Source organism: Sciurus carolinensis, chromosome 2 (genome assembly GCF_902686445.1).
Source record: "Sciurus carolinensis chromosome 2, mSciCar1.2, whole genome shotgun sequence".
NCBI lineage: Eukaryota > Metazoa > Chordata > Mammalia > Rodentia > Sciuridae > Sciurus > Sciurus carolinensis.
This window is the reverse complement of record NC_062214.1, coordinates 88,027,265-88,047,171: the sequence shown is the minus strand read 5'-3', so window position 1 is coordinate 88,047,171 and position 19,907 is coordinate 88,027,265. Positions and strand designations below refer to the sequence as shown.

General features: G+C 38.1%; 1 protein-coding gene across 2 annotated transcripts in view; it reads right to left on the bottom strand.

Annotated features, from left to right (window-relative positions):
* Nucleotides 1-1,123: 1,123 nt before the first annotated feature.
* The window catches only part of Aagab (alpha and gamma adaptin binding protein), a 54,781-nt gene continuing 35,997 nt past the window's right edge, over nucleotides 1,124-19,907 (bottom strand). The window contains exons 6-10 of one of the 2 annotated variants that reach the window (XM_047541689.1): nucleotides 15,087-15,169; nucleotides 14,018-14,114; nucleotides 3,938-4,042; nucleotides 3,432-3,481; nucleotides 1,124-2,769 (exon numbers count right to left, since the gene is read on the bottom strand). In XM_047541689.1, coding sequence (XP_047397645.1) covers nucleotides 2,692-2,769; nucleotides 3,432-3,481; nucleotides 3,938-4,042; nucleotides 14,018-14,114; nucleotides 15,087-15,169 — 413 coding nt within the window. In that variant the 3' untranslated portion in view covers nucleotides 1,124-2,691. The remainder of the gene's footprint in view (nucleotides 2,770-3,431; nucleotides 3,482-3,937; nucleotides 4,043-14,017; nucleotides 14,115-15,086; nucleotides 15,170-19,907) is intronic. The other variant, XM_047541690.1, reaches the window with a different exon arrangement.

The window sequence follows — 19,907 nt, the reverse complement described above, 5'->3', positions numbered from 1 at the left end:
CTGTCTCCATCAATCAGAACATTCAATGGATCAGAACCCCTGACCCCACTAGACACATGTTTGCTAAATTTAGCTTTGCATCAGCAAACCTTCGAGCTCAGAATAGTTCACAGAGCTCTCTCTCATCTTACTGTTGGACAGTGACTCTCCTAAGACTGTTTTCCACGGCAGGCCAAGGCAGGGCAAGGGGCACTTCATGTGCTCTCTCAATGGCCATTGTTAAGAGATTAGCCAAGGTTAAAGGAATCTGATGAGCCATGGCAAAAAATGTTTATCCCCACCTCTCCACAATGGGAACATGAAATTAACCATGTATCACATTTCATGTTATAAGTAGTTTGCAGAATGGCCTCATGGTCCTTGAACCACATCCCATATTACTCAGCCATCTAAGTCTAGCTTCCCTGATTCTCTTGCTTCTCTGAATTAGATGTGGCCAAGTTCTATAAATAGAGAGCAAGCAAACTGGTTCTGTCAATCTTCTCATGTTCTGGCAGGATAGCATATTTTAAAATTATAAAATATCTTATGTCTTCATCACTCTAAAATTATTACATAACACATGATTTTCTTGGGGAAAAGAAAAGTTTATTCTTGTCTCTACCTAGTTCCAACACTCTTGGATCTTCAAACTTGTGATCATATTCACCAAACATGAACCATACCTTCCAACTAAAATTAAGGGCATACTATGTGCCAAGCACTATTACACACAAATGGAAAAATATTTAGGGGGAAAAAGTCCAATCTCTCCTCTGAAATCCCAGCTGGAATTCTGTAACTTGCAGTGGCACGCACAGAGGTCATTTTAGCAAGATGGCAGTTGTGACTGCACTGTTAGCTCATCATCACTCTTCTAAACATGAGTCATTAGTAGATACCACTAGATACCTTTATCTGTTATGTCCCCTAGAAGGGGCCAATATGCCCAGAGAGCTGAGGTCAGAAAAGCATAAGTAGACATTATACATAGGCACAGTGTGCTCCAAAATAATGAGCTTGATGAACTCTTAAGACTCCACAGACACTCTTTAGACACCACACATGTCTAACCCAACAAAGGATGGAAGGCTTTCCCCACTCACACCACCTACTGAAAAACAAGTCATAACAGCATACATTAGCATTTTATAAATAAATCATTTTAATTACCTGGCTTTGTTTAATCCACAAAATCAAGTTCACAGCTTTTTCTAGTCTGTTTTCCCCTCACCATGTGGCTTAACATATTTTCACTTAACATATTTTCTAAAATCTTCCATGTTTTAAGAAAAATGTATTCCACATTTTTGGCAACCACAGAGCCAACTTCGTTTACATCCTTAACGGTTAATGCAGTCACCTCAAAGAAGCACAGTCACCCCACAGAAATATCAGTCCCACTGATGGGATGGTGGTGAACCACAGACTCAAAGACTTTCAGAACAGTTAAAAAAAAAAGCTCCTAAGCAAGATCTCCTCCATTATTCCCTGGATACCTCTTCCTGAACTCTCCAGTCACTGAAAGGTCTCCCCCATGATCGCTCCAGCCTGGTCCCTGCAGCATTCCATTCTTTGTACCAGCTGTTTGGGGTTCTACAGTGCTTAGAACTTTTATTTGCTGTACTTTCCCCTTTGTCTTTCAGACTTTCCTGCAGTGATCCACGTCATGTTTGAATGAGTCGGAATAAAGAACAAGGGCATTCCCTCAGGACTGTAGCCCTGGAAGTGTACAGAGGGGCCATGGAGCCTAGGAGTGAAACACGGTGCTCAGGGATGCAAGCCTGATGCTTCACAGCCTCACCCACCACCGGCATTGCGACTTTGGCAGTGATGTCTTTTTGGCTTTTAAACAGAAAGAAGGGGATGCTTGCCTTGTTTTGAAGGTTTAAAGTGTTGACAGCACAGCCCTGGCATCTAAGTAGCAGGGAGAACATAAGACAGAAGTGTCCTCATACTGCCAACACGACAATCTCATAATAAGCATAGTTTCCATAGCCCCATTTGAATTCCACGAGGGTCTCTCTCTTACCTCCCCACCACCAGAACAGCTCAGTGTTGGGTCTGTCCTATCCTCATCGGAGTTGGGAACCTTTGTCTCATTCCTTATAGTCCACAAATTGTTTTTTCAATACTCTGCAGCGTGAGCTCGGACACTGCCTCAAACAAAATGCCCAGAGCACCTTTTAAATTAGAGATAAACCTGTGGGCCACTGACTTTGACAACACCTCTTGCATTCCATAGCACTAATCCAACCTGGAGAGATGCCACTTTTCTCCCCTGCAAAAGCTTCATAGCTCAGATCTGCAAATTCCTTGAGTGGGGAAAATGGCACATGCCCCCAACCTCTAGCAAGGAAGTGTAAATGCAGGGAATGCTACTGAAAAACCTGGTTAGGCATGGCTGGGCACTTTTCTTCTTTAACTTGGACAAATCACAGTCCTCTGAGATTCATTCTACCTCCATTCCTAGGACAAAAATGTGTATCTGAGAGATTCTCATTCATTATTGTTATTGTACTCCTCTTTCCCAAACACTGAAGAAGAAAAGAGTTCTCCTGAACTCCCTACTAGCAACTAAAATTAAAGGAACTAAAAACAAGTCAGGAGGCCAACACAATAATGGGAATTACAGCAAAATATTACTAGGTTGAGCAGGAAAATATCTCAGGTAGAAGGCTAGCATCTTTAGTCAAACCTAGTGGGGATAATTTAGTGTTCTTCATCAGAAGATAGGCCTTCAATTTCATCTCTGTCTCCCCCAATTGCCATCCAGAAAGCTTTGGCCACCTGTGGAGAGATGCACGCAACAAATTTCAGGCAATAGCTCAATTCCAGCTCATTTCATGTCATGTCTTGAAGTGACTGGAACCTAAAGTTCTACACTTTGCCTTCCAGCCCTCTGGCAACATATATCAAAATCCTGGAGCACCCTTTGCCTTAGGACTTTCACATCTAGGAATTTATGCTAAGGATACGATCAGACTTATAGGTAAAGGTGATGTGTATACAAAGGATATGCACAGTTTTATTATGTATAAAGGCAAAAAAAAAATACATACTATTGGCCTGAATGTCCAAAAAGGAGCTGGATAAATAAATTATAGCACATTCATGTAGAAATACCACCACCAACATAAGTTTCCTGCAGAGAACATGTGTCGCATTGGTAATAACAAAGCAAAACAACTAAGAGTTTTCCAGTCCAGCAGTTGGGAAGGCAAACATTCAAAGTCTCAATACAGTTCATGTCACTCAACATACATTTGAAAAATCTTATTTTGACTTCAGTAACTGTATTACATAATATAAATACTTAAAACTAGTTATGTTAATATCCAATGAAAAGCTCACCATAAGACCCCTCAGAAATACAGAAGTGTGATATATATAATTATTAATAGCACCGAATCTTTTGCAGGTACCAATAAATACCTGACTGATTGTCTCACCTTTTCTGCATGCAACTTTCTTTGTTCATGAGGAAGCGTCGCAGCCTTGTCTAGGGGGAAAATATATCTTAAGAAATTTGTCTAACAGCATAGGAGAATCTGGAGTGTATGGATGTTCTAACGGTAGAAGATGGGAGATGGGTTTCAAAGACATGTTTATGGTGTAGTTGTTACAGTTATTAGGAAGTTTAAGTCTTCCAAATTTTCCAGATGGGAATGATGTGAGTAAACTGGTGGGGATCTTACAGATGCCATGTTAATGAGACAAACTGAAAGAAACAGAGCAGCAGGAGAAGGGAAAGTAAGAGGAAAAAGAACGAAGAAAGGAAAATTTTCCCCAGGAAATTTTACTAATGGAGAATGGCGGAGTTGCCACAGTGATTAACTTTCTGAAGACAGCTGAGACCAGACCTTGAATCCAATCCAGCAGTTACAAAATAAAATCCTATTACATAAAATAGATGAACATCAATATGGGAATATTATTAGACAACTGAGCAGATTACCTTTCATTTCCTTTAACTTTGAAAACAGTCTTTCAAAATTCTCCAAATCTCCTCCTCCAGTAGTAAGACTGGCTAATTCTTGAATATCCAGATCTAACATGGGATCTGAAATAAGGATTTGTCACATGTTAGTTATACACGTACTCAACACACAGAATCCTGAGGCAGTTAATGCTGGTCTTCATGAATGTTGCCAATGACTGAGTGGCACTGTGTGCCAGTTTTACAATTCATAGTGCCTCACCCTGCTTGGCTACTAGATGGCCCCCCAAGTGAACAGCAACTTCTTGTATCCTTACAACATTGTAATGAGGTAAGGCATACTACCCCCATTTCAGGGACAAGAAAATCAGAGATCAAGAGTTGAAGTAACTTGCTATCTAGGTCACAGCTAGTACATGAATTGACACATAGGTGATTTCAATTCTGAAGGCCACCCCAGATTCAATAAGGCACACTGATTCAACAACAAATAAAATTAATGCCATACTTTACAACAAGTATTTTCACATTTACTGACAATGATGATATAAGCTGATTAGGATATCATCATCCACAACTTATAGATGATAAAACCCATATTCAAAAATGAACTCACCTAAATTGCAGCTAGCTAGTCAGAAGCAGAGCTGATTTAAATTCTTATTTTCTTACTACAGATCCTTTACTATTCTACCCTAGTACATTACTTTTTGTAATCAAAGTTTGTTTTTAGTCAAAAGTTCGATCCATTCTCCATTCCCGGCCCACAACCTTTCAAGTGTCTTCCCTGACCATCCCAGTTCCTGGGTCTCCTTAATCAGAAATCTGTTTTTAACACTATTTACAGAGCTACTGCAGCACCTGCATATGCCACTCTGTACTGCAGCACTTCTCTACCACTACTGTTAGACACACTGCAAAGGACCAGAGAGACACTTTGTGCCTGTACCACGGAGTGCTTTAACTTACATGAGTTCACTTCATTTTTGAAACAGCCCTATGAGAAAAGACTTGTTACCCCTATTTTACAGAAGAGGAAACTAAGGCTAAGAGGTTAAATAATTTACTCAAGGTCATCTCACTACTAGAAGTAGAGCTATGATTTGAACAGCTATGTAGGGCTTCAAAGCCCATGGCTTTGACCATTATAAGTCCTGCCTCTATATATTTGGGCTGCAAACTCCTTGAAGACAAAGATGACAAATTAAAATTCTTTGTATCACAATACCATATATTTTGGTGTTAAAAACGCATTTTAGAAGTTGGGGTTGTGGCTCAGTGGTAGAGCACTTGCCTCATACATGTGAGGCACTGGGTTTGATCCTCAGCACCACATGGAAATCAATAAAGTTGTGTCCATCTACAACTAAAAAAATATTTTAAAAAATGCCTTTTAGTTCATTAGTTGGCTTTAGTTCAATGGATGTGTCATGTAGGCAGCTGGTATATAGGGCTGAAGATAAAAAAAAAAATCATGATTTACCTGTGTACACATGGTAATTAATCTGTGGATACAGACAGAAACACTTTGTGCTTAAAAACAGATACGCAGGAGGAGTTTAAATGGAACACTGATGAAGGCTGGGTAAAGGAGGATAATTACCAAAGAAAGAGGAGGAATAACCAGATAAGAAGAAAACCAGGAGATGCTATGTTGGGTGGGTCAAAGCAAGATTCTATTTCAGTGAGGAACTGTCTATAAGACCGAATGCCACCAAGAAGTGGCATAAGGTCACTGGTGTCCTCCACACAAAGCTGTTTTAGTGGTTTAGTGGGGGCAAAAGCTAGTTGAGAGTTGACAAGTAATGGGAACTAAAAAGAATAAAAAATTAAAAAATGAAAGGGAGAAGTAATGGGAAGTGAGGAATGAAAATAGGTTTAGCAAAGAGATAAGAAAGGAGATGCGAAGTTGAGGAAGAGTTTTGTTTTTGTTAGTTTGGTTTGGTCTTTATTTATCTATTTTTTAAATTTGAAATTATTTTACTGTTACAAAGAAGTTGCCAAAGCCAGGCACAGTGGTGCACACCTGTGACTCATGAGGTTGAGGCAGGAGGATCACAAGTTCAAGGCCAGTCTGGGGAACATAGCAAGACACTGTCTCAAAATAAAAAGGGCTAGGGATGTAGGTCAGTGGTAGAGCAACCCTGGGTTTAATCCCCAGTATCCCCCCCCAAAAAAAAAATTGCAAAAATAGTACAAAGTTCCCCCAAGCCTTTCAGTCACCTTACCCAAGTGTTAACCTCTTACAGAACCATGTTACAAGTATAAATATCATGCAGTTAATAATGATTCAATGCTGGTAACTAAACCACTAACTTTATTCAGACGTCATCCATTTTTCCATTCATACCCTTCCCCTGTTCCTGGATCCTTCACAGAGTTTAACTGTCAAATCTCATCTCTCTCTCTAGTTTGTTCCTTGGTCTTCTGTTGTCTTTTATGACTGACACTTTTGAAGAGTCGTGGTCAATTATTTAGTATAATGTCCCTCAATATGATTTGTTGGAAAGACTCCAAGATGGTGGAGAGAGACTCCAAGATGGCACACTAGAGGGTGACTGCATCTCCTGTCGCTCCAGAACTCAGGATTCAAGAAGGGGAGGTATTGAGAGACCCGGACCAACTCAGAGCCGCTGGGTGAGTCTCTCCCACTGGGCAAAGCTTGGCCCGGGCGGCAGGGCTAGATAGTGGACAGCTTCTCAGAGCAGGGCCAGGCAGCGAGAGACTTCCCCGAGCAGCCAAGCTACCCTTCTGTGAACAGCCAGGATCCCTCCTGCGGCAGGCCCGGTCCACAGGCAGCTGCTCGGAGCAGGCCCGCCCAGTGAGAGGTTTTCTGCACACAGCCAGCACCCACCCCCAGACCCAGCGGCAGCTTTCTTTGGGAGCACTGCATTATCAAGTTCCTCCAAGACTTCAGGCTACTGAAGGCTAGGAGATGGTATACAGGAAATCTACAGGGACACTATAAACCTACAGAGGAAATCTGTAATATCTCAGAGTCCCACTGATATCTGACAAATATTGAGAAAACAAAGGGAAGAAAATGTCCCAAACAAACCTAGATGCTATATCAGTAAAACCCAATGACAGCATGGCAGAAGAAATGTCAGAAAGGGAGTTCAGAATGTACATAATTAAAATGATCAGGGAAGCAAACGAAGAGATGAAAGAGCAAATGCAGGCATTGAATGATGAGATGAAAGAGCAAATTCAGGCATTAAATGATCACACCAATCGGCAGTTAAGAGAGCAAATACGGGAAGCAACAGATCATTTCAATAAAGAGTTAGCGATACTGAAAAAAAAAAAAAAAACAACAACAAAAAAGAAATCCTTGAAATTAAGGAAATAATAAACCAAATTAAAAACTCCACAGAAAGCATAACCAATAGGCTAGAATGCCTAGAAGACAGAACCTTAGGCATTGAAGACAAAATATTTAATCTTGAAAATGAAGTTGACCAAATAGAGAAGATGGTAAGAAATTATGAACAGAAATACAAGAATTATGGGATATCATGAAAAGGCCAAATTTAAGAATTATTGGGATTGAGGAAGGCACAGAGAAAAACACCAAAGGAATGAACAATCTATTCAAGGCAATAATATCAGAAAATTTCCCAAATCTGAAGAATGAAATGGAAAATCAAGTACCAGAGGCTTACAGGACCCCAAATATACAAAATTACAACAGACCCACACTAAGGCACATTATTATGAAAATACCTAACATACAAAATAAAGACAGAATTTTAAAGGTTGTGAGAGAAAAGAATCAAATTACATTCAGGGGGAAACCAATACGGATATCAGCAGATTTTTCAATCCAGACCCTAAAAACTAGAAGGGCCTGGAACAACATTTATCAAGCCCTGAAAGAAAATGGATGCCAACAAAGAATCTTATACCCAGCAAAACTTACCTTCAGATTTGACAACGAAATAAAATCATTCCATGATAAACAAAAGCTAAAAGAATTTACAAAAAGAAAGCCGGCATTACAGAACATTCTCAGCAAAATATTCCATGAGGAAGAGATGAAAAACAATGATGCAAATCAGCAAAGGGAGGAACTAGCCTAAAGGAATAGCCAAATAAAGAAGAAACAAAGCTGTGTCAAAAATCAAAAATGAGCCAAATGACTGGGAATACAAATCACATCTCAATAATAACCCTGAATGTTAATGGCCTGAACTCATCAATCAAAAGATATAGACTGGCAGATTGGATTAAAAAGAAAGATCCAACAATATACTGCCTGCAAGAGACTCATCTCATAGAAAGAGATACCCACAGACTAAAGGTGAAAGGATGGGAAAAACATACCATGCACATGGACATAGCAAAAAAGCCAGAGTATCCATCCTCATATCAGATAATGTGGACTTCAAGTCAAAGTTAGTCAGAAGGGATAAAGAAGGACATTTCATACTGCTTAAGGGAAGCATCAATCAGCAAGAATAACAATCATAAATATCTATGCCCCAAATAGTGGCTCATCCATATATGTCAAACAAATCCTTCTCAATTCCAGAAATCAAACAGACCACAACACAATAATACTAGGTGATTTTAACACACCTCTCTCACCACTGGACAGATCTTCCAAACAAAAATTGAATAAAGAAAACATAGATCTCCATAACACAATCAATAATTTAGACTTAACAGACATATACAGAATATACCATCCAATAGCGAATACACTTTCTTCTCAGCAGCACGTGGATCCTTCTCTAAAATAGACCATATTTTATGCCATAAAGCTAATGTTAGCAAATACAAGAAGATAGAGATACTACCTTGTATTCTATCAGATTATAATGGATTGAAATTAGAAATAAATGACAGAATAAAAAACAGAAACTATACCAACACCTGGAGATTAAATAATATGCTATTATATGATGAATGGATAACAGAAGACATCAGAAGGGAAATAAAAAAATTCTTAGAAGTAAACAAGAACAAAGATACATCATATCAAAATCTCTGGGACACTATGAAAGCAGTACTTAGAGGAAGATTTATTTCATGGGGCGCATTCAACAAAAGAAGTAAAAATCAACAAATAAACGACTTAACACTACAGTTCAAAGCCCTAGAAAAAGAAGAACAGACCAACACCAAAAGTAGTAGAAGCAGGAAATAGTTAAAATCAGAGCTGAAATCAATGAAATTGAAACAAAAGACACAATAGAAAAAATTAACAAAATAAATAGTTGGTTCTTTGAAAAAATAAACAAAATTGATAAACCCTTAACCACACTAACAAAGAGAAGGAGAGAGAAAACTCATATTACTAAAATTCGGAATGAACAAGGAAATATCACTACAGACATGAGTGAAATACAAAACATAATTAGAAGCTATTTTGAAAATCTATACTCCAACAAAACAGAAAATCTCGAAGACATCAACAGGTTTCTAAAGACATATGAATTACCTAAACTGAACCAGGAGGGCATACACAATTTAAATAGATCAATTTCAAGCAATGAAATAGAAGAAGTCGTCAAAAGCCTACAAACAAAGGAAAGTCCGGGACCAGATGGGTTCTCAACCGAGTTCTACAAAACCTTTAAAGAAGAGTTCATTCCAATACTCCTCAAAGTAGTCCATGAAATAGAAGAGGAGGGAACCCTCCCAAACTCATTTTATGGAGCCAATATCACCCTGATACCTAAACCAGACAGAGACACATCAAAGAAAGAAAATTTCAGACCAATATCCTTAATGAACATCGACACAAAAATTCTCAACAAAATTTTAGCAAATCACATACAAAAATATATTAAAAAGATAGTGCACCACGATCAAGTGGGGTTTATCCCAGGGATGGAAGGTTGGTTCAACATCTGGAAAACAATAAATGTCATTCACCATATCCACAGACTTAAAGTCAAGAATCACATAATTATTTCGATAGATGCAGAAAAAGCATTTGATAAAATACAGCATCCCTTCATGCTGAAAACACTAGAAAGAATAGTGATAGTGGGAACATTCCTTAACATTGTAAAGGCCATCTATGCTAAGCCCATGGCCAATATCATTCTAAATGGTGAAAAACTGAAAGCATTCCCCCTAAAAACTGGAACAAGGCAGGGATGCCCTCTCTCACCACTTCTATTCAATATTGTCCTTAAAACTCTAGCCAGAGCAATTAGACAGACCAAAGAAATTAAAGGGATACGAATAGGAAAAGAAGAACTCAAACTATCCCTATTTGCTGATGATATGATTATATACTTAGAGGAACCAGGAAATTCCACCAGAAAACTCTTAGAACTCATAAGTGAATTTAGTAAAGTAGGAGGATATAAGATCAATGCTCATAAATCTAATGCATTTTTATACATAAGTGATGAATCTTCAGAAAGAGAAGTTAGGAAAACTACCCCATTCACAGTAGCCTCGAAAAAAATAAAATACTTGGGAATCAATCTCACAAAAGAGGTGAAAGACCTCTACAATGAGAACTACAGAACACTAAAGAAAGAAATTAAAGAATACCTTAGAAGATGGAAAGATCTCCCATGTTCCTGGATAGGCAGAATTAATATTGTCAAAAGGGCCATACTACCAAAAGTGCTATACAGATTCAATGCAATTCCAATTAAAATCCCAATGATGTACCTTACAGAAATAGAACAAGCAATCATGAAATTCATCTGGAAGAATAAGAAACCCAGAATTGCTAAAGCAATCCTTCGCAGGAAAAATGAAGCAGGGGGTATTGCAATACCAGAACTTCAACTGTACTACAAAGCAATAGTAACAAAAACGGCATGGTATTGGTACCAAAATAGACAGGTAGATCAATGGTACAGAATAGAGGACACGGACACAAACCCAAAGAAATACAATTTTCTCATACTAGACAAAGGGACCAAAAATATGCAATGGAGAAAAGATAGCCTCTTCAACAAATGGTGCTGAGAAAACTGGAAATCCATATGCAACAGAATGAAACTAAACCCCTATCTCTCAGCCTGCACAAAACTCAACTCAAAATGGATCAAGGACCTCGGAATCAGACCAGAGACCCTGCATCTTATTGAAGAAAAGGTAGGTCCGAATCTTCAACATGTCGGCCTAGGATCAGACTTCCTCAACAGGACTCCCATAGCACAAGAAATAAAAGCAAGAATCAATAACTGGGATAGATTCAAACTAGAAAGCTTTCTCTCAGCAAAGGAAACTATCAGCAATGTGAAGAGAGAGCCTACAGAGTGGGAGAAAATCTTTGCCACTCATACTTCAGATAGAGCACTAATTTCCAGAATATATAAAGAACTCAAAAAACTCTACACCAAGAATACAAATCATCCAATCAACAAATGGGCTAAGGAAATGAACAGATACTTCATAGAAGAAGATCGACAAGCAATCAACAGATACATGAAAAAATGTTCATACACTCATACATTGCTGGTGGGGCTGCAAATTAGTGCAGCCACTCTGGAAAGCAGTGTGGAGATTCCTCAGAAAGCTTGGAATGGAACCATCATTTGACCCAGCTATCCCACTCCTTGGCCTATACCCAAAGGACTTAAAATCAACATACTACAGAGATACAGCCACATCAATGTTCATAGCTGCTCAATTCACAATAGCCAGAGTGTGGAACCAACATAGATGTTCTTCAATTGATGAATGGATAAAGAAACTGTGGTATATATATACAATGGAATATTACTCAGCCATAAAGAATAATAAAATTATGGCATTTGCAGGCAAATGCATGAAATTGGAAAATATCATGCTAAGTGAGATAAGCCAATCTCAAAAAACCAATGGACGAATGATCTCGCTAATAAGCAGATGCTGACACATAATGGGGGTGGGAGGGGGCAAGAATGGAGGCAGGAGGGACTGTACAGAGGGAAAAGAGAGGTGGGAGGGGTAGGGGGGAAGGAAAAAATAACAGAATGAATCAAACTTCATTAACCTATGTAAATGTATGATTACACAAATGGTATGCCTTTACTCCATGTACAGAGAAACAACATGTATCTCATTTGTTTACAATAAAAATAAATTTTAAAAAATATATATGATTTGTCTGATGTCTTCTTATTATGATATTTTTGGCAAGAAGTGATGTGCCCTCCTCGCCACATCCTAGCAGGGGATCTGAAGTCAGTGAATTTTATTACTAGTGAAGGTCACCTGCATCACCTAGTTGAAGTGGTCATTATCTGCCACTTCTGTCCAGTGTGCAGTTGCTACTTTCTCTTTTGTAATAAAGACCTTGAGAGAGATACCTGGACTATGTAAATATTCTACTTCTACTCAAACTTTCATCCACTAATTCTAACCTACTCCAGCAGATCTTGCCTACAACATCTGTTACTGTGGGGTGTGCCTAATGGTGGTGTTATATTTTCCTCATGCCTATAAATTCTTTAATTGAAATTCTTCTGTAAAGAGGAGGAGCCTTTCTTTCCCACTTATTTATATTAGTACAGTCCCATGAATATTTATTTTATTCTGTGAGTTATAACCCAATAATTCATTAACTCATTTTGCTGGTCAAACTGCTTCAGCTGCAGCCACTGGAAGCTCTCTTAGGTTGGCTCCTGAACCCCTTCAACATGTCCCCATTCTTTTTTGAGCACTTCTTCAGTTTCTGGCTCCATGAGACGCTCCTGGCTCATCCTGCTTTTTCCTGCCCTATCCCTGGGATCAACCACTTCTCAAGGAGCCCTAGGTTCCTTCACTGGAGAATGGTATTTAGAAACCAAGATCTGCTAAGTGCTCGGTGCATCCACCATTACTGGGATATTGCTGCTTCTAGACGTTGTGGACAGGGCTACGAATCATATGTATATACATTAACATATGCATACACACATCTATTTTTATTTCCCTATTATCCTGACTTTAAGTATATATATATTTGAAAACCATGAGTTCATACTGATATAATAGATTCCAATGTAATACCAAAGGGCTCATTCTAGCCTTCTTCTTTATTTGTAACTTCTTTCTCCTACAGTAAGAAATCAAGTCCTTATTTTCCAGAATGTATTTTCTTATTTTTCATCGTGTGTGTGTGTGTGTGTGTGTGTGTGTGTGTGTGTGTTTTGCTTTTCTTTCAGAATTGCTAACCCATGCTTCTGTGAGAAACAAATCTATTGAGGAGAATTTAGCATTTGTGTTTCATTCCTTGTTTTCAGCCTCAGGGTATCCAGTCTGATCTCTGTTTCCAAAGTTACTTAGGTTCCTTCTTGTCTTTCCCAACCTCTTCAGTGTGATTAAAGGCCTACTGCTAGAAACTTAAGCAGGTTTAAAAATCCTATTGGAAGGATTCAACTGAGAGGAGAAAGTTGAACAAACTGAAGAGGAAGAGAGATTATACATAATTTTTCTTATTAATATGTTTTTATAATGAATCACTTGTGTTTATATATGGATTACCTTATAATCGGTTTTTAAAAGTCAGAGTTTTAAAAATAAATAGTTTTTAAAAATTATTATTGCACATGAGCTTTCAGTAGCATAAAGATAAAGCAGAAATATCAGTAGTTTCCAAGCAAGAGAATATCATAGGTATTGTCAACTAGGCTCCCTGGCTTTCTGGCTTCTGGAAAGTAGACTGGATTCCAGTTTCAGGTGCTGGGTGTCCTTGGACAAGTTATTAAACTTCTTTAGGTTTCAACTTCATCTCCATAAAACAACTTCTCACCAAATGAGAAAGTGGATACAAAGTAAGTTTAAAAGAATATGAAAGGGTTTATAAAGTTGTATTATTCTTGTCACCATTAATTCTGACTACTTACTGTTAAATACTATGGAAAAACTGTAGAATAAAACTGTAGTTTTACCACCTGGTACTATCTTAGCTGAGATGATCTGAATCAAGATCCTACTAACTAAATGAAAAAGGGAATAGTGCCCATATGTTTCTTATGTATTTATTCTTTCCCCCTTCTTCTGACAGCCACAAGGCTTATATTCATTTGGAGTATATCATCCATTTTCTTCCTTTTTCCATGTTTAAAATCAATCCCCCCGACTCAAGGATTTCTGCCAAGATATCGATTCCAAGTTCCACAGAACTATCTTTTGGTAGCCAGAGAAAGAACTTACCCACAATGCTGTCCACCCGGGCACCTGCTGTGTTAGATGCACCATCCTGATGGTCTGGGAGGGATTCTGTCCTATCTGCTGCTGGCAAATGGGACTGCTGTTGAGGAAAACACACATAAGCAACGATTGAACAGTAGGCTATTTCAGAAATAAATTCAAAAAGGCTCAAGCTTTCACACTCCCTTGCTGGCTGTAGAGAAGTGGTAACAGAGTTAGAGGCAAGGAAAGAAAGAGTAAAATTACATTTAACCATAAAAGGCTGAAAATTCACTAACACAGGAGTATTTTCCCTCGAGGAAAAACTAGAAAGTATTATGATTTTGCTATAAGCTATTAAAACATGTTTTCATTTGCATCATTTAAGATTCATGGTACATTTAAAATGTGAAAACCTATACAATCATAGTACAAATGGCTCAGAGGCTAAGGAAAAAGGCCCCTGGAAAGACAGCATAGCACTACATCATTCACTCTCGGTTCCAGCATGTTAACCAAAGTATACCTGGACCAGAGTCCTGAGGACAGAGGGTTGAAATTGGATTACCAGGGCTTGGGTTGTAGCTCAGTGGTAGAGTACTTGCCTCGCATATGTAAGGAACTGGGTGTGATTCTCAGCACCACATGTAAATAAATAAAATAAAAAGTTACTGACAGCTAAAAAAAAGAAAAAATTGGACTATCAGTTCATTCAGGGTAGGGACCTTTCCTCAGATTTGTACAGAGCCTTGTAAAAGAGAATCACCAATTGTATTTTCTATTTAAAGATCTGGAGGCAAGTTTACGTCTCAAGGAAATCCTAGCATATTATAAAAAACACTCTATTAAAAAAACAGAATAGGTCAAACTGCCAACATCTTGAAAGGGCTGACAGCTTTCACAGTGGCTAAACTAACCTCACAACAGATTCCAGGCAAAATAGGGCTATTTTAAATTCTCCTTTCATTTATTTTTAGTATCCAGTCACATCAAAATGAAAAGAAGAAAAACAAAACAATGAATATGTAAAGATTCATAATGACAAGGAGAAATTAAGGCCAAAGAGGAGAAAAGAGCCAAAAAACATCTTTACCTCTGAGTGACAGGTCTCTGCTGATCCAATGCTATGGGTTGTTGCAGCCAAAGAGTTGAGAAGGCTAAAGCCTTGATTCCTATCTGAAAAGAAAAATACAATCACTGAAATTTATAATTTATATTTCAAGTTGTTAAAATGACAAACGGAGGTTATGTCCTCATTATTAAAGTTCTAACTATTAAAAAGTAGCTAGAGTCAATTATCACACTGCTATCTTTTAGATCTGAAATTTCCCCCAGGCCCATTTGTTAAAGACTTGTTCCCTAGCTTGGTCTCTCTGGGAGGTGGTGGAACCTAAAGGAGGCTGGCTCTAGCTGGAAGAAGAGAAGTCACTGGGAACAGGCCCTTGAAGAGGATACTGGGACCCTGAACCCTTCTCTCTCTTTGCTTCCTGGCCACTATGAGGTGAACAGGCCTTCTCCACTACGTGCTCCACCAGCATGTGCTGCTTTGCCAGAGGCCCATGGACTAAAACCAGGAGCCAAAATAAGCCTTTCCTCCTTAAAAGTTGATTGAATTGTTGTTTATGTGTTTTTTCTGTCATAGTAACACAAAGTTGACTAACACATACACTCTCTCAATTCTGAATAAATTTAAAATCACAGAATATTAGTCTAGGTCAAAATAATGGTAGGGCCATTACAACAAACAAAAGGTCAATCTGTGATTCCATCTGCAAAGATTAATGGCACTGATGTTTTAACAATTACTATGAATTAGTATTCTAGTGTTTTCAAAAATCAAAAATATTTTTAAAGAATCAACCATAAGGCATTATTATCAAGTAAAAAGGAATATGCTCACTTTTTAAAATAAAGCTCAAATCTTAATAGGAATTAGCCATCTGCAGTTAAGGCTCCCCACACTCTTGATGCTTGTATCACAATTAAGGACAAATCTGGAGCAGAATGTCCAGAGCTGATAAAGGTGTAGGCACCAGCCCTGATCCAATACAATTCCCCAGAATCACCTAGAATGCTTATCAAAATCACCCCAGGATTCAAAGACTGTATCTGAGACTAAGTTACCATCTGAGGACAGAAGTCAAGGAATTTCAACTTTTAGCAAGTATTCCAGGGCAGATTCAGGATCAAAGAAATTTGAAAAACACCACCTTAGAGTAGAACATGAAACCACCATCCACAAGTCTAACAGTGGTAAAGTCCAAGAACTTCTCTCCCAAAAACGCAACCTCCTCCTCACCTTGCCTTTCCTGTTTCAACCCTTCCCTCAACCCACTCTTCCTCTCTCTTCCTCTAAGCCACCTACAAACCTCCTATATCATTTCCCTTGCCAGGTGAAACCTGGTTGTCAGATACTCGCTCACCCCCAGGTATCCAAAGAGAAACGTTCACAGTCTCTTCCTTCTTCCATTCACTGGATGAGATGTGCCGTGTAAGCCTGGATGAATCCCCAACTGTGGACTGTTGGATGTTAGCATGCAGCTTTTCTGAGCCTGAACTGTCACCCTAGGCAGTCACACCTGGCTATCAAGCCAGTACCTCTCTTGTTCAGACTACCAGGGGCTGGACAACACAAAAAGGCCCTGCCACCAGCTGCTCTTCATGCTGCACCACCTGAGTGGTAGTGTGGTCCAAGTGCATGTGCACTCCTAGAGCTGCCTTCCCCTTCTCACCCAAAGGCCTGGGTGTGCCCAAACCAAGGACAGGGCATTAAGCCTTCCCAAGCTCAGAGCCTGAAAGAAGCAAACCCACACTGTCCTACACTGACAGTTCAGAGCACCTCCAGCTTTCTTTTGGCTGATGGATTATGAATTTTAAAGCAGTTGCATGGAGTCATGAGGATACATGAGAGCTCTTTTACTTGGGTTCTCTGTATGAAAGGCAGTATCTGCATAATAAACTACTGCTGAAAGACAATCCTCCTTCTATTACTGGAAATAACTTGGATTTGGGGTAATTTTCAAATCCAATTCATACATTTCTCCATATTCCAATTCCATGGCTTATGTGTTTCCTCTACTGGGCATTTCCTAAACTTGGCAGGCCAGACTGCAACTCATGAAGAAAAAGGCAACACAGTGTCAGCTTGTGCATGTTATTAGACCAAAATGGTCCATTTAAAATGCCTCATTCTTTACAGTGGCTGTCTGCGAGAAGGGGAATGGGATGGACAGGAGTTCCAGGAGTGGGGCTGGACACAGCACTACAGACTATAAGCCTTTATATGCCTTTTGTTCATGTATTACTCACCTATGACAGTGAATATTTTGAAATTTAATGATTTTATATTATGCATATTTTACCACAATAAAAAAAGAGTAAAAAGGTTTAATGCCTAATCCTAAAATTATGAAAAAGTATAGTGAGAAGATAACAGGGCTAGTGGTCAGAAAATCTGGATTTCATTCATGGTTATGCCTACACATGTGATCTTAGACAAATTAATCTCTCTACATTTCAATATTCTGATCTGTAAAATTAATTGATTGCTAAATACGATCAAGGTCCCTTCTTCTCTAGAAATTTTCAATTTTACAAAGAGGCTTCCTTCGGCCTCTCTTAACAATAACTTTGAATTGCTGGACTTTAAGTTGTTTGCCGCCCCTCCCCCCCCCCACAATTAATAGAGATAAATAACAATCTTAAGTTTCAGAACCTTAACAGGTTCACAGATGAACTGGGTTTATAATCAGGTTTCAGGCTAATTATAATAAGCTGGAAGAACTTTTGCTCAGTATTTTCTTATAAACAATGAAGAATTCAGTCAACTAACAAGAAAGTTCATTATGTTCCATTGCTTATATTTTAAGGAAGTTAGAAGCATATCAAATTATACAATTAGGAAAACAATTCACTTTTGTTTATCCAAAGCAGACTGCTTGCACATAAATGTCACTCAAACAATTCTGATGATACTTTATACATAATGGCTTTAAAGAAACTGTTTTGCCTGGTTTGACGTTTTTTAAAATTCTGCCCATGTGCACCCACTGTACAACTATTCTTCTAATAGAAAAGAATTACATAGGGGTGGGAGGGGTGGGAGGGGTGGGGGGAGAAAAAATATAACAGAATGAGTCAAAAACTATTACCCTAGGTAAATGTATGATTACACAAATGGTATGCCTCTACTTCATGTACAAACAGAGAAACAAGATGTATCCTATTTGTTTACAATAAAAATGAATTTAAAAAAAGAAAGAAAAAAGAAATAAATAAAAACTGATCTTTATTGATCCCTCAAAAAAAAAAGAAAAAAAAAGAATTACATAAATCTTTTCTTATTTGCTAGAACTCTGTGTGTGTGTGTGTGTGTGTGTGTGTGTGTGTGTGTGTCCAGAATTCAGGGCACTGAAATGTCAAGCCTATTAAGAAGGATTTATTCCTTTATCAGAGAGTTGTTGAAATCAGATGTAGCACCTATAGGTTTTATTGATGCCATAAAATATTAGACTAGGAAGGAACAAATCAATTTATCTATTCAACTGATTCTTCTGCAACTTCAGACATGCAGAAAGGGGATGGTGGTTTGTAAAATACATTATTCTGGAATAATAACAGAGTAGTAAGAATAGTAGTCCTCCCTCTTCTACACAGGATATGTATCAAGACTAGCAGATGCTTAAAGCCATGCATAGTACCAAACCCTGTTTATGCTCCCCCCACCATATAGCTTGACCATTCCTAATCCAGAAATCCAAACTGCTCCAAAATCCCAAAATTTTGGAACACCAACACGATGTCACAAATGGAAAATTCCACAACTGACCTCATGTGACAGGTTATGGTTAAAGTGCAGGTGCAGTATGACTACTGTATAAAATTACCTTTAGACTATATGTATAAGGTGTCTATGAAACATAAATGAATATCACGTTTAAACTTGGGTTCTTTCTGAAAATATCTCAGTATGTATACTCAAATATTCCAAATCAACAATATCCAAAATCCAAAAAAGTTGGTCCCAACCAATCTATATAAACATATCTATTACAAAGTTTAATTTATAAATTAGACAGTTAAGAGATTAAAAACAATAGAACAATTACAACAACATACTGCACAACATGTGAATATGGTCACTTTCTCTCAAAACACATTATACTAAACTCACCTTTCTTCTTCTTGTGACAATATGAGATGATACTTAAATCTTTAACATATCTGAATTGCCAGCATCGCTACTCTTGAACTTTGGGGCCATTATTAGGTAAAATATGGGTTACCTGAACACAAACACTGAAATACCTCAACAGTCAATCAAACCACAAGATGGCTACTATAACTAACAGGCAAGTAACATACTCAGTTCAGAAACGCTAAACCAAAAGGCAGGATGGAGTGGGACAATGCAAGAATTCATCAAGTTACTCAGAAAGTACATAATTTAAAACTGATGAGTTGTTTATTTCTGGAATAACTGGGTTGTGTCTGTAGGTAAGTGAAACTACAGATAAGGAGGCACCACTATGTATTAAAAACACCTGATTCTGTCCTAAAAACACCTGATTCTGTTTCAGTGGTCTAGTAAGTTGGCATTAGTGGAATAATAGGTAAGAATAATAGTGTCATTAAAAAAAAAAAAAACATCTAGTGGTGCTGGTTATTAGCACAAAATTTTTCCAGAAAGTGTTGGAAACAAAACTACTATAGCCTCTAAAATACAGATTTAAAATGGGCAAGTCTCAAGGGTTAGGGTTGATAATTTGTTTTTTAGTAGGTTTCAAGAAAACTTGAAAGATGTGAAATTGTTCAGATACCTCATTACAAATCTAAAGGAACACTGTGCTCTGAGAAGCCCCAAATGCATTTCACATAGCAATTTTGACATACATTACACAAGATGTTTAGAGGG